The following is a 14,846-nucleotide window of genomic DNA, read 5'->3' as shown; positions in this document are numbered from 1 at the left end:
ACTTTACTCAAGTGTCACCTCCAACGTGACAAGGATAGTTTCCCTGGTCCTCACCTTTCATCCGCTCAGCCTCCGCATCCGGCACGTTAATCTCCGACATTTCTGTCATCTCTGACGTGATCCCACCACCAGTCACATCTTCCCATCCCCGCCCCTTCCTGCCTTCCGAAGAGACCGCTCCCTCTGCAAATCCCTGGTTCACTCATCCCTTCCCACACAGACCATCCCCTCCCCCGGTACATTCCCCTGTCCCAATACCTCCTCCCTCACCTCCATCCAGCGACCCCAGACGTCCTTACAGGTGAGCCAGAGGTTCGCATGCACCTCATCTCACCTCATCTACAGGACGCGCTGCTCCCAACATGGCCTCCTGTACATCGGCAAGACCAAATGTAGACTCGACCGCTGCACCAAACACTTACGTTTGGTCCACCAAGGCCTGCTGACCATTTTAACTCCTTTACCCATTCCCACACTGACCTTTCCATCCTGGGCCTCAGAGTGGGGAAGTGACTGCAGGAAATAAAACGAGTGAGGTAGTGGAAGGATTTGAAGACAAGGGTGACGGTGTAAAACTGAGGCCGGGTGTCAGTGTAAACCAGTGAGCAACGGGCTGATGGATGAACGGGATTCTGGATAACCGTCAATAGAATGTATAGACTTAAAAAGTAAATGTGCTCAACAGCGAACAGTTAACACACATTAAAGCAGACTTTACTTCAAGAGGTACACATGAAGAGAATGAAGGAAAACCCACCTGCCACATTTATAAAGATCGCAACAGTAGCAGGTATTGCTCTTTATCTTCAGTATGCATGGAGATCGCGACTGGCTTGGGCAGGTCACCTAATGGAAGGAATAAATCCAGTCACCCAACACTTGGCGACAACTCTTCATTTCCATACTTAAAGCTGAAGGATTCAGTTACTTATTCTGGTTTCTTTTTTTAAATATATATATATATATATATATATATATATATATATATATATATATATATATATATATATATATATATCAGGGATGAAGTAACAAATGAATATTATTTCTTTATCTAAACTTCAGTCGTTCACAACCATGCAGACTTGAGCTGCCGGTACTTCTCTGACCTGCTGGCTTCTGTTCATTGTAAATTGTCGCCAGTGTGTAGGATAGCGCTAGTGTACGGGGTGATCGTGTGTCGGTGCGGACTTGGTGGGCCGAAGGGCCAGTTTCCCCACTGTATCTCTAAAGTCTCTAGTCTCTCTTCGAAGATGGCTAATGGTGACTGACAGTAGCTCTCTATCATATAGGCAAGGCTAACATTACTGTACTGTCAGCCGGATCTGGTCTGATAGTCAAATGCACCAATGCACTGTCCTCTTTATTACATCAAATAATGCAGTAAAAAGACAGGCTGAGGAAGCCTATTGGCTTGCTATCAGTTGGGGGGGGATAATTAGGGATGGACAATAAATGATGGCTTGTTAACAGAAATGCACCTTCTGTGAACAAATTATTTAGATTGATTTGACCTTAATACTCTGTTTGGGTAATAACATTTCTCCTAAACTCCCCATTTGAGTTCTTGATGGCAATCTACTATGTAAAGCCCCTAACCTTTCGACTTCACAATACGTGGAAGCATTTTCTCTGCGTTTAAGTTCCTCTTCACCTCCCAGCCAAGTGAACAGTAAGTGTTTCTGCCAATCTTATGGAGCAGCCTCTTAAAGCGACAATGAATCATTTGCCTTTAAAGTGATGCTTAACTTCACAGAATGTGTCCACCCTCCTCAACATTGGCAAACAAGTCAAGAGAGACAAACGCAATGGTGAGAGATGATCTCTTATCACAACCTGTGCACATTGGAGTGACGTTAAAATCTCATCATCGACTCTTTAAAATCTGAGGTGTAACAGATTTCCTTTATCTGTCACAACTAAAGAAAGAAACATAGAAAATAGGTGCAGGAGGAGGCCATATGGCCCTTCGAGCCAGCACCGCCATTCATTGTGATCTTGGCTGATCATCTACAATCAGTAACCTATGCCTGCCTTCTCCCCATATCCCTTGATTCCACTGGCTCCTAGAGCTTTATCTAACTCTCTTTTAAATTCATCCAGTGAATTGGCCTCCACTGCCTTCTGTGGCAGAGAATTCCACAAATTCACAACTCTCTGGGTGAAAAGGTTTCTTCTCACCTCAGTTTTAAATGGCCTCCCCTTTATTCTTAGACTGTGTCCCCTGGTTCTGGACTCCCCCAACATTGGGAACATTTTTCCTACATCTAGCTTGACTAGTCCTTTTATGATTTTATACGTCTCTATAAGATCCCCTCTCATCTTTCTAAACTCTAGTGAATACAAGCCGAGTCTTTCCAATCTTTCCTCATCTGACAGTCCCTCCATCCCAGGGATTAACCTCATGAACCTACGCTGCACTGCCACAATAGCAAGGACGTCCTTCCTCAAATTAGGAGACCAAAAATGCACACAATACTCCAGATGTGGTCTCACCAAGGCCCATAACAACTGCAGAAGGACTTCTTTGCTCCTGTACTCAAATCCTCTCGTGATGAAGGCCAACATGCCATTAGCCTTCTTTACTGCTTGCTGTACCTGCACGCTTACTTACAGTGACTGGTGTACAAAAACACCAAGGTCTCGTTGCACTTCCCCTTTACCTAATCTGACACCACTGAGATAATAATCTGCCTTCTTATTTTTGCCGCCAAAGTGGATAACCTCACATTTATCTATGTAACCTCTTATCACTGTGCCGCCATCTCAGTTTCAATAGACCCTTGCTGTAAATCATTCCATCCTAATCATTTGATGGCAATATTATTTCAAATGCAGTTTCCCGGGCGCTAATCCAAAAGTCGAGTGAAGCTGATGGACCATTTACCCTTTTGTTATCTAAACTCTTTAAAATAAAAGTTTCCCTATTTGGAAAAGGACAATTGTTTGAGCTCCTTTCTGTCTCCAATATCTCGGATTCTTGGCATGATTAATCCATGACTCTTCCATCCTTTTCTAAGGAGAACTATGGAACGGCATACAGTGCCCAAATGCCTTGTGTAAAGTCTGTATTACAGTCTTGCTTCAAATCCCTACCCCATACTGAAGGGCAGTTCAAAGATATCTGTTTTAAGACAATGGTAATGTAACCTGATTATATCTGTCAACAGTGGCAATTTTTGGAGAGAATACTGAGCCAACAACCTCAAATGTACTCTGTTCTTCTAAAGTACACCTCAACAACATGTAAATGGCGTATTGGATTCTCCTGTGATGTACTGTGTATGGCTGAAATCTATGATGTACTGAACGAACACATCTTCAAAATAAACTAAAATATGTTTCAGGGATTCATTCTCTGTGGAGTCCAACTCCTTGCTAAACTTGGGATATGAAATACTTCCAACTCTGCAGCCTCACAGATTCTTATTTCTACGTGATACGGCTGGGGATGTCACATCTCTAAGAAATATGTGGATATGTTGGCAGCTGCTTGGGGTCCAAGGACATTATTGGTAGCTCCCATTCTTTCTCTCATATTCTCCATGCTCGATATATACAATCACATCTATTCCCATCTATAATCACGACACCTCTTGATTCTTCCCTTGAAGATACTTTATAGACAATAGACAATAGGTGCAGGAGTAGGCCATTGGGCCCTTCGAGCCAGCACCGCCATTCAATGTGATCATGGCTGATCATTCTCAATCAGTACCCCGTTCCTGCCTTCTCCCCATAACCCCTGACTCCGCTATCCTTAAGAGCTCTATCTAGCTCTCTCTTGAATTCATTCAGAGAATTGGCCTCCACTGCCTTCTGAGGCAGAGAATTCCAAAGATTCATAACTCTCTGACTGAAAATGTTTTTCCTCATCTCCGTTCTAAATGGCTTCCCCCTTATTCTTAAACTGTGGCCCCTTGTTCTGGACTCCCCCAACATTGGGAACACGTTTCCTGCCTCTAACGTGTCCAACCCCTTAATAATCTTATACGTTCGATAAGATCCCCTTTTCAATTGTCTGACCACTAGTTTGTGCTTGGATAAACCTGTTTACCCTATCCCGACCTTGCCTCACTCAGCATCTTCTGAAGAGCTGTTCACTGATGACTGCTTCACTGCTTTTATGAGCAGCAACCCATCTGCTCCACTGATAGACACGAAATGCAGGAGTAACTCAGTGGGTCGGGCAGCATCTCTGGAGAAAAAGAATAGGTGACGCTTCGGGTCGGAACCAGCAATCATCCTATCCAGAAACCTGACACCCACCATTACTTCATGGAATCGACATGAAGATTATCACTGCCCCTCTTCACATTTCTTCCTACAGTTTCTGTCCACATGCCAGCAAGATCACAGATTCATAGTCGTCATATGGTTCAGCATGACAATGCGGGTCAAAGAACCAGAAGGATTATTGTGAACGGAGGAGCTTCTCGATAGTTGGATCTATCTGGGGAATTTATTTTCCTGGGAAGTTTGGAGCAAGAAATGGGGTTGGAAGGTGGGTTATGCAGATGTGGATGTTGAGATGGTCAAGTCTCTGGAATTGGCCTTTGCTGTAAACGAGACAAAGGGAGCAAAGTGGAGATGATGGTGTCAATGGAAAGTTCACAAATATGTTTCAAAGAGATGACATGAAGGGGAGAGGTCAGGGAGAGTGGGGTCAAAGTTTAAGAATAAGGGGTAGGCCATTTAGAACGGAGATGAGGATAAACCTTTTCACTCAGAGTTGTAAATCTGTGGAATTCTCTGCCTCAGAAGGCAGTGGAGGCCAATTCTCTGAATGCATTCAAGAGAGAGCTAGATAGAGCTCTTAAGGATAGCAGAGTCTGGGGAGAAGGCAGGAACGGGGTACTGATTGAGAATGATCAGCCATGATCGCATTGAATGGTGGTGCTGGTTCGAAGGGCCGAATGGCCTCCTCCTGCACCTATTGTCTATTGTCTACACTAGTCCCACCTGGCCGCGTTTTTCCCATATCCCTTCAAACCTTTCCTTTCGGACTTTAGAGATGCAGCGTGGAAACAGTCCCTTTGAACCACTGAGTCCGCGCCGACCAGTGCTCACCCCGCCCATCCGACACACTAGGGCCAATTTACAATTTACAGAAGCCAATTAACCTCCAAACCTGCACATCTTTGGAATGTATGAAGAAAGCAGAGCACCCAGAGAAAACCCATGCCATCCCAGTGAGAACGTGCAAACTGTGTAGAGACAGCACCCGTAGTCAGGATCGAACCCAGGTTTCTGGCACTGTAATGCAGCAACTCTACCGCTGCGCCACTTTGCTGCCTTTCTTATCCATGTACCTATCCAAATGACTTTTAAATATTGTCATAATATTATGTTTGTGGAGAATTATTATCCCCACAGCTCTGTGTCCAAAATATATGCAAGGAAAAAAACCTACATAATTCTAAACTAATGACGATTGTATTGGCAACTAACAATTTCCACGTTTGTCATGCGAGAGCCACAGAAAAAAAGCAACCTTAGTCTATTTGGAGTTACCAACATAGTAATAATATAGAGTACTCAGTAATAATGCTGAGCTCGTGCTGGAAGACATACCTCTGCATTATAATCATCTGCAGGATATGGAGTTCCACTGGAATAATACTGGCATCTCCCTGCGTGGAAGGGTCTGATGTCCTGCAGTGAAGGAAAGCATCACCAAGTCAGACACAAAGAACTGCACAGGCTGGAATCTTGAACAAAACACAAATTAATTCGGAGGAACTCAGCAGACCAGGCAGCAATGCGTAGGTGAGATTTTGGGTCAGGAACTCTTCTTACCATGTCAAATTTTGCAACCCACCTAGTGCACAACAGACAAGATTATTGTACTAAAAAAAATTAAATCCACTAATCTTTTTACTACTGCATCAACATTTAAATATCCCACCCAACCTGATGGGCCTATGCTGGGCGAGTGAACATTTCAGCCTTTAAGCCAAAGATTTGTAGTTGGAAGAAATGGCCATAAGTTTGGAGCGACAACAGCTTGTGTGCAAACTGAAAATCAGCACCAATTGGAGAACACCTCTGTGCATTGATAAGTGGGAAGGAGAAATAAATCAAAAATGAAACACAAAGTGCTGGAGTAACTCAGTGGGTCAGGCAGCATCTGCGGAGGGAATGGAATGGCGATGTTTTGGGACATCAGGGCCCTCCAGCAGAATGGTGGAAGCTGGAAAAGATGTGGAAGCAGGACAAAGCCAGGCCAGTGATAAGCTTCCTATCAGTAGATCAAAGAGCCTGTCTCCATGCTGTATCTCTAAGCTAAACTTCCCTCATTTTAACCTACTGACATAATAGAACTGGAAGGAGATCATTCAGCCACTAATGCTGTATCAACCAGCTAGAAGGCATCCACTCTTTCTTGCTATTCAATTGATTTTTGTTTAATTGATAGCTGCCTTTGGGAGAAAGGAGCATATAATTTAATTAGTTAAAGGGAATTAATAGAAGTGAACAAATGTCCCTTTTCAGAAACATGATGCCCGTTTGAAAATGTTCAACTAAATTATTAGGAAATACAGAACATTGCACAAAAAACAAAATATTCATAATGATGAAGCATGCTACCAGATTTAGTTTAGTTTAAATGAGTTTAGAGGCGCAGTGTGGAAACAGGACCTTCTGCCCACCGAGTCCATGCCGACCAGCGATCCCGGCACACTATCCTACGCACACCAGGGACAATTTACAGTTATACCGAAGCCAATTAGCCTACAAACCTGTACGTCTTTGGAGTGTGGGAGGAATCCGGAGCACCCGGAGAAAACCCGTGCAGGTCACGGGGAGAACGTACAAACTCCATACAGACAGCACCCGTAGCCAGGATCGAACCCGAGTCTCCGGCGCTATAAGGCAGCAACTCTACCGCTGCGCCGCCCATGCAACAGTAAATAAACTAACTGCTCGTTCACTTGGATCTGCTTTGGGTTTTACCATGAATGAAAAGTCATTTATTTTACAGGTTCGGAGATCAAAGGTAGTTTTCTCATGAGTCCATCAGTAGTTCTCGCCGTAGAGCTCCCCCTCCCCTCCCCCCACTCACCATCAACAACACCATAGTCACATCTGTGGAGTCATTTAAGTTCCTTGGAACCATCATCTCCAGGGACCTTAAATGGAAGGCCACCATCGACTCCACAGTCAAAAAGGCCCAACAGAGGATGTACTTCCTGCGGCAACTGAAGAAACACAATCTGCCACAGGCAACGATGGTCCAATTCTATACTGCTATCATTGAGTCCGTCCTCACCTTCTCCATCATGGTCTGGTTTGGCTCAGCCACCAAGCACGACATCCGGAGGCTGCAACGGATCGTTCGCACAGCTGAGAAGGTTGTTGGCTGCAACCTTCCCCCCCATTGACGAACTGTACACTGCAAGGGCCAGGAAGCGAGCGGGCAAGATCATCTCTGACCCCTCTCACCCTGGCCACAAACTCTTCGAAGCGCTTCCCTCTGGCAGGCGACTCCGGACTGTCAAAGCAGCCACAGCCAGACATAAAAACAGCTTTTCTTTCCACGAGTGATAGTTCTACTCAATAACCAAAGTCTGTAGTCTCTTTTTTGCTCTGGTTTATTTTCACCCACATGTTTAGACCGGAATGTTGTATCCTTATTGTTTTGATGCGTTTATGGTTTATTCTTAATTGTTAACTGTATGTTTGTGTTGTTATTTGTGAGCGGAGCACCAAGGCACATTCCTTGTATATGCATACTTGGCCAATAAACTTATTCATTCATTCATTCATCTTTCCCTTCACTCTACCTATTGTACTTGAGTTTAGCTTGATTGTATTTATGTACAGTGTTAGCTGATTTTGATTGGATGGCATGCTAAAAAAACCTTCTGACTGTACCTCGGCAATGTGACAATCATAAACCTAAACCTAGTTTTGGAGTGGTCAGTCATCTTGAATCTGTTGAACAAGTCTTGCTGACTAGAGGTCTGCATTTATTATTCCTGTTTTTTCTAATTGGTACTTCTTTTCTAATAAGTAAAGCTTCCATTATGTACAACTTTATATTAAATTATAAAACTACTCAACTCCAAATTCAGAGACATAGTCTCAAGTGGCTTTAGTATATTTATCTAGAATGTTAATTTAGTGTGATTTGGGACTGGATTGCATTTGAATAATTTACATTTGGTTCATTCCAAGTTCATTCCAATTCATGATCATGACTTTAAAATTGAAGAAAGACCTATCAGGAGTGGTGCCGGGATGCATCTTCCAAAATTAGACGAAGGTATCAATTGAAAATCCTTGAGAGAAAGAGGTGTTATGGATTATAAGAGCCTAGGAGATAAATAAGATAAATTATGTGGAGAACAGCCACAATCTAATTGAATGTCTGTTTATATTCAAGGGTATGTATGGTGGACTCCAACTCCTCTCAGTCTAAAGCAAAACACAAAGTGTCGGAGTATCAACAAGTCCAAGCTTGTCCAAGTCCAAACTCACAGGACTTGTTGTCAGAACTCATCTCCGTAACTGGATCCTCGACTTCCTGACCAACTGACCCCAACCAGTGAGGATAGGGGACAAATCATCCTCCACGATAACCCTCCACATGGGAACTCCGCAAGGATGCGTTCTCGCCCCCTTCTTTACTCATTTCACACCCACGACTGTGCAGCCACGTACAAATCTAATTCAATTTTCAAATTCACAGACAACACCACCATTGTGAGCCAGACATCAAATAATGACGAGATGGAGTACACAAAGGAGATTGAGAACCTGGTGTCCTGGTGTCGACACAACAACCTTTCTCTCAATGTCAGCAAGACAAAGGAGATAGTAATCGACTTCAGGAAGCAAAGTAGTTGCACACACCCTAGTTTGCATTGGTACAGAGGTAGAGATGATTGAAAACTTCAAATTCCTAGGAGTCAATATCACCAACAACTTCTCCTGGACCACCCATACTGAAGCAACGACCAAGAAAGCACACCAAGAAAGCACACCTTCCTTAGAAGGCTTAGGAAGTTTGGCATATCCCCTACAACTCTCACCAACTTCTACAGGTGCATCATAGAAAGCATTTTATCAGGATGCATCACAGCTTGGTTTGGGAACAGCTCCATCCAAGACCACAAGAAGTTGCAGCAAATTATGGACACAGCCCAGACCATCGCACAAACCAACCTCCCTTCTATTGACTCCATATATACCTCGCGCTGCCTGGGCATGGCTAGTATCGCATGTCGCATCCTGGCCACTCCCTCTTCTCCCCTCTCCCATTAGGCAAAAGGTATAGGTCTTTTTTTAGATATAACTAGACCAAGTGGACTCGTTGGGTCCAAACCTCTCCTGCATTGATGCAGCACCCTCTGCTCCCCCCTCCTCCTCCCCCCATCCCCTCCCCTCCCCCCTCCCCCTCTCCCCTCCCCACCCTCCCTCCCCCCTCCCCACCCCCTCTCTCCACCCCCTCTCTCCTCCCCTCTCTCCTCCCCTCCCCCTCCCTCTCCTCCCCTCCTCCTCTCCTCCCCTCCCCCTCTCTCCTCTCCCCTCCCCCTCTCTCCTCTCCCCTCCCCACCCTCCCTCCCCTCCCCCCTCCCCCCCTCCCCACCCCCTCTCTCCACCCCCTCTCTCCTCCCCTCTCTCCTCCCCTCCCCCTCCCTCTCCTCCCCTCCCCCTCTCTCCTCTCCCCCTCTCTCCTCCCCTCCCCCTCTCCTCCCCTCCCCCCTCTCTCCCCTCCCCCTCTCCTCCCCCTCTCTCCTCCCCTCCCCCCTTCCCCTTCCCCTTCCCCCCACTCCATCCCCCTCAACCTCCCTTATCTGCCCCCCTCCACACCCCCTCCCTCCCCCCTCCCTCCCTAGGAGATAGATTTAAACTTTAAAATGTGAATAACTTTTAAAATATAATGCTGATTTCAAGGAAACTGCTTCCATTAGCACCAAAGGGACGACGGTGAGTAAGGTGGGCCTAAAATTGTCGCGCTATCGTGTACCGTTTTGGCTGTAGTTCAGGAACAAACAACAAATGAGAGTTTTAGTATATAGATTGCAAGACTTAGGGCAACTAATCAAAGGGAATAACCGCTAACCTTGCTGGGCACAACCTCATGCCAAACATGAATCAGAGAAGTATCATTAAATTAACTAGCAATGTATGAATAAGCAGGTTTTTTTCAGATTCAAGCAGAGATTCTGAATCCATGAAAGCAGGGAGCAATGCTCGAGTTGTTAATTACACGACCCATTATCTAAATTGGTTTCGGCCCAGTGCAAGGTTAAATAATCCCTGCCGTCAAAATGGCTGAGAAGAGTCGAATGAATGTGTGATTAGTACACAAGACTGCCAGCTGTTTCATTACCTGGTCAGGGGACAGATGTTCTTGTATCCTACAGAATTACAGAACACATGTAGCACAACAACAACATAATCTTCTCATGAACAAATCTAAAATACACTTGTGTCTATAAATAATCACTCAAACATGTTCTTGTGGCCCCAACAAGCCATTGTGTAAGGGTCACTTGATTCAACGTTGCAGTAATCACTCACTAGTACTATACTTCTCCACTGAACTGTATGGAAAAAGAGAAATTCGCTGTTTTACGTACACGTGACAATAAAGTACCATTGATCCATTGTAATTCAGCATTATTCTTTATTTAACTTATCTAGTACAGTTTAGTATATATCGTATGTATAGTAGGATACAGCATGAAAACAGGTCCTTCGGCCCACTGATCCACATTGACCATCAATCACCCATTCACACCGGTTCAGTCTGAAGAAGGGTCTGGACCCAAAATGTCACCCATTCCTTCTCTCCAGAGATGCTGCCTGTCCCGCTGAGTTCATGCCAACATTTTGTTTCTATCTTCGATTTAAACCAGCATCTGCAGTTCCTTCCTACACACCAGGCCAGTTCCTTCCTACACACCAGGCCAGTTCCTTCCTACACACCAGGCCAGTTCCTTCCTACACACCAGGCCAGTTCCTTCCTACACACCAGGCCAGTTCCTTCCTACACACCAGGTCTCTGCCGGTTGCACCAATATGCCACCCTTATGCTCAACAAAGTTGTTAGCTAGGATTATTACACAGGAGTGGGGAAGAAAAGGAATACAAAATGTACGTTCTACTCAGCAAAGCAATTAGGAATGAACAATTATTGTTTTAGGGAATTTAGATTGTGCATTCATAAAATGGGATAGGAACATAGGTAACGGAAAAAAGAAAATCATGAACCTAATTGCTTTAAATCAATATCCATAAATCTTTTTTCTGATGGCATGGTGGTACAGTGGTAGAGTTGCTGCTTTACAGCGCCAGAGACTCGGGTTCTATCCTGACTACGGGTGCTGTCTGTACGGAGTTTGTACGTTCTCCCTGTGACCGCGTGGGTTTTCTCTGAGTTCTTTGGTTTCCTCCCACACTCCAAAGAAGTACAGGTTTGTTGATTAATTGGCTTTGGTAAAAACAGTAAATTGTCCCTAGTGTGTGTAGGATAGTGTTAATGTTGGTCGGCGAGGACTCGGTGGGCTGAAGCGCCTGTTTCCACGCTGTAACTAAACTAAACTGAAAGGGGAATTTATTTGAACGTCTACAGGGAAGAAACGGCAACTCATCTGGTTATGGGGAATGAAACAGCATCCAAAGTAAAGATGTATAAAATCATGAACGGAATTGAAAGGGTGAGTCTTTTACCCAGGATAGGGGAATCAAGACCAGGGGACATAGGATTAAGTTGAAAGCAGCAAGATTTAACACAAACCTGAGGGGCAACATTTTCACTCAGAGGATGGTGGTCATATGGAACTAGTTCATAAGTGATAGGAGCAGAATTAGGCCATTCGGCCCATCAAGTCGACTCCACCAAGTTTAGTTGCCAGAGAAGGTAGGCGAAGTCGGTACTATGACAACAATTAAAAGGCACTTGGACAGGTACATGGATAGGAATGGTTTAAAGGAATATGTAACAAAGGCGGGAAAATGGTGCTTGAAATGGGGCATCTTGTTCAGCATGGACATGTTGGGCTGAAGGCTCTGCTTCTGGCTGTATGATTCTACAACTCTAACTTCCATTTCAGAACTCCTTTTACAATATCACCATGTCTAAATGCATTGAACAGCCTATCATGAACATCTGAAATACAGGAGTTACTCCAGCACTCTGTGTCTATTTTTGTAAACTAGCATCTGCAGTTCCTTGTTCCCATACTTCTGAAATACAGACGCTGTTTTAATGTGTATTAATGAGAAATAAGGAGGCAATTTTCAGACAAGCAACAAATAATTGATAACTTGATCACCAATTTTAGTGATCTATGAGAAAGTGTTGACTACAACACCTAGTGAAATGAGAATTCAGCAGAGTGGGATTCAAATAAGTGTCTCTGAGTTCTGTCCTTGGACAGCTAATGAGTAACATGCTCATGTATCCCTCCAATCCACTGTATACTGATTGATCTGCCTGCATCTGTAACTGACGATCTAGAGTAAATCTTACAGAAAGATCATGTTCCAATATCAAAACAATTAAGCTGGTGAGTGATGTTCAGGCAGTATGGATGAAATGATGCACTGTATATTAGCGATCCAAATTCAGATTGCTCCTGATTAGCCTGAATAAAATAACAAAGAGTATGTGTCTGCATAATAGACATACAAAAGCAGTATTTTATTTGCCTCTAAAGAGGGCTTATAAAAATGTGTGCAATGTGCAAGGACAGGATATAATGAGTGGGAGAGAGATTATTGGCTTGGAGTTCTCAATGTACAGGATTGAGACAATTTTCAGTCAATTATTTAGCAGGATGGTGCATGGGCCACAACTTCTTCAAGTGATATTATCGCACATAAACATACAAATCCTAAACTGTACAAGCAGCTGTTTTCACTGGGGATGCCCCTTGTCACAGCGTGTTAACATTCTTAATAACCAAGTTCCTGGTCAGATGTGCAGCACTTTGGTCAACGTGGGTTGTTTTTAAATGTGCTATACAAATAAATTGACTTGACTTTAAGTCACAAAAGGACCAAGTCACGTAAAACATGGGATTGTATGAAAACAGACACCACTAATTAACACTGGAAAGAAGACACTTTGTGCTGGGGTAACTCAGCGGATCAGGCAGCATCTCTGAAGAACATTGGTAGGGGACGTTTCGGGTTGGGATCATGACAGGAGTTCTGCAAGATCCTCTCTCACTGCTCCCTCTGTGATTCCTGCTGCTCTCCTGCCCCGCGAACGTGGAAGGGTCCCGACCCGAAACATCACCCATCCACGTTCTCCCGAGATGCAGCCTGACCCGCTGAGCTACTCAAACACTTGGTGTCCTTTACTGTCAGCCAGCGTCCACAGTTCCTTCTGATTAGCATTGAATCTCTGGGAAAACAGCATCAATGGAAGCATTATACTCACAATGTGTCTGGTAGCAAATACGCCATCAACAATGGCACAACAGAAAGACGCCACTACACCAAAACTGATGAACACGATCGATGCCACCAGCTAAAAAGACAGAATGCACATTCAATGCAAAATGCAGACTTAGCAGAGGATTCAGTTACAACTTTAATTTCTGATTTTTACCTTCATTTTGAAGGGCACATAATGCAATGGTTTGCAAAACGAATCCAAATGATGGTGTGTCAGGCAGCATCTTTGGAGGGCATGGATAGGTGATATTGCGGGTCGGGACCCTTCCTCAGACTGACAGTGACAGGGGCAAAAAAATCAAGCAAAGACTAGGCGACCGCCTTGCCGAACACATGTGCTCGGTCCACTGTGCCCCCCCCCCCACCCCATCAACACTGTTTCACCCCACTTGGTGTCTGCCATTATCACGTTCAGGAACATTTAAATTACTATCTGCAAGTTGAGAAGAAGTGAATCAAAGCTCTAGTCTGTCTTAGTTAGTCTGCCTGATAGTCAAGCCTATAGAAAACAAATTATACAGACGTCTATAATTAATGAGTATTTAGTACCATTCTAAATATGATGTCACCATGAAACAAAGTTCCTGGTTTAAACAGGTCCTGTTCACAGGGGTCCTGGTAATTCTTTAACGCATCAGATACTGCGCAATCAGAATTTTGGTAAGTAATGCAAATCGCTGAGATAAAATTACATAATCTATACTGTTATAATTGACCTTGAATTGAAGCTTAATTACATAATTTATTGCCTCAGTTTCGAGATGCTGACCTCAAACCCATAGCTTGCTCAGTTTTTTTAAATATCCATTAAGCTATATTGAATTCTTGGACATTATCCAGTCCTTGATTACATGGCTTGCTCTGCACAAATTAGTCCAACAGCTCAGCAGAAATTTGTTGTGGGATGCTTTGCTGTACTAATGCGACCAAATTGTTCCAAGTTCTGCTTTGGAGTTGTGTCGGCTGTTTGCAATGCATTTATGACTAGGAAGCTCATCTTTGCAAAGGCTGTGCTGATTGTGGTGTAAATGAGAACACAAATCTTTTAACAGAGTACTGGGAAACCAGAAGCAGGAAGTGTGGTTTATGCCACTTTGTGAACCAAAGTTGTACAATACTTTAGCCTCTATTTGGATCGGTGCCGTGGCACAGCAGTAGAGTTGCTGCCATACAGTTCTAGAGACTCAGGTTCAATCCTGACTACAGGTGCTGTCTGTACGGAGTTTGTACGTTCTCCCTGTGATCGTGTGGGTTTTCTCCAGATGCTCTGCTTTTCCTCCCACACTCCAAAGACATACAGGTTTGTAGGTTAATTGGTTTTGGTAAAAATTGTAAGTTGTCCCTAGTGTGTGGGATGGTGCTGGTGTACGGGGTGATTGTTGGGCGGCATGGACTCGGTGGGCTGAAGTGTCCGTTTCCACGCTGTA

General features: G+C 44.2%; 1 protein-coding gene across 1 annotated transcript in view; it reads right to left on the bottom strand.

Moving 5' to 3' along the window:
- The window catches only part of tmem255a (transmembrane protein 255A), a 56,583-nt gene that overhangs the window by 19,323 nt on the left and 22,414 nt on the right, over positions 1 to 14,846 (bottom strand). The window contains exons 4-6 of the mRNA XM_078412160.1: positions 13,403 to 13,492; positions 5,575 to 5,655; positions 758 to 846 (exon numbers count right to left, since the gene is read on the bottom strand). Coding sequence (XP_078268286.1) covers positions 758 to 846; positions 5,575 to 5,655; positions 13,403 to 13,492 — 260 coding nt within the window. The remainder of the gene's footprint in view (positions 1 to 757; positions 847 to 5,574; positions 5,656 to 13,402; positions 13,493 to 14,846) is intronic.

Source organism: Rhinoraja longicauda, chromosome 15 (assembly GCF_053455715.1).
Source record: "Rhinoraja longicauda isolate Sanriku21f chromosome 15, sRhiLon1.1, whole genome shotgun sequence".
In the NCBI taxonomy this organism is placed as follows: domain Eukaryota; kingdom Metazoa; phylum Chordata; class Chondrichthyes; order Rajiformes; family Arhynchobatidae; genus Rhinoraja; species Rhinoraja longicauda.
The sequence above is the reverse complement of the archived record's forward strand: the minus strand, read 5'-3'. Positions and strand labels throughout refer to the sequence as shown.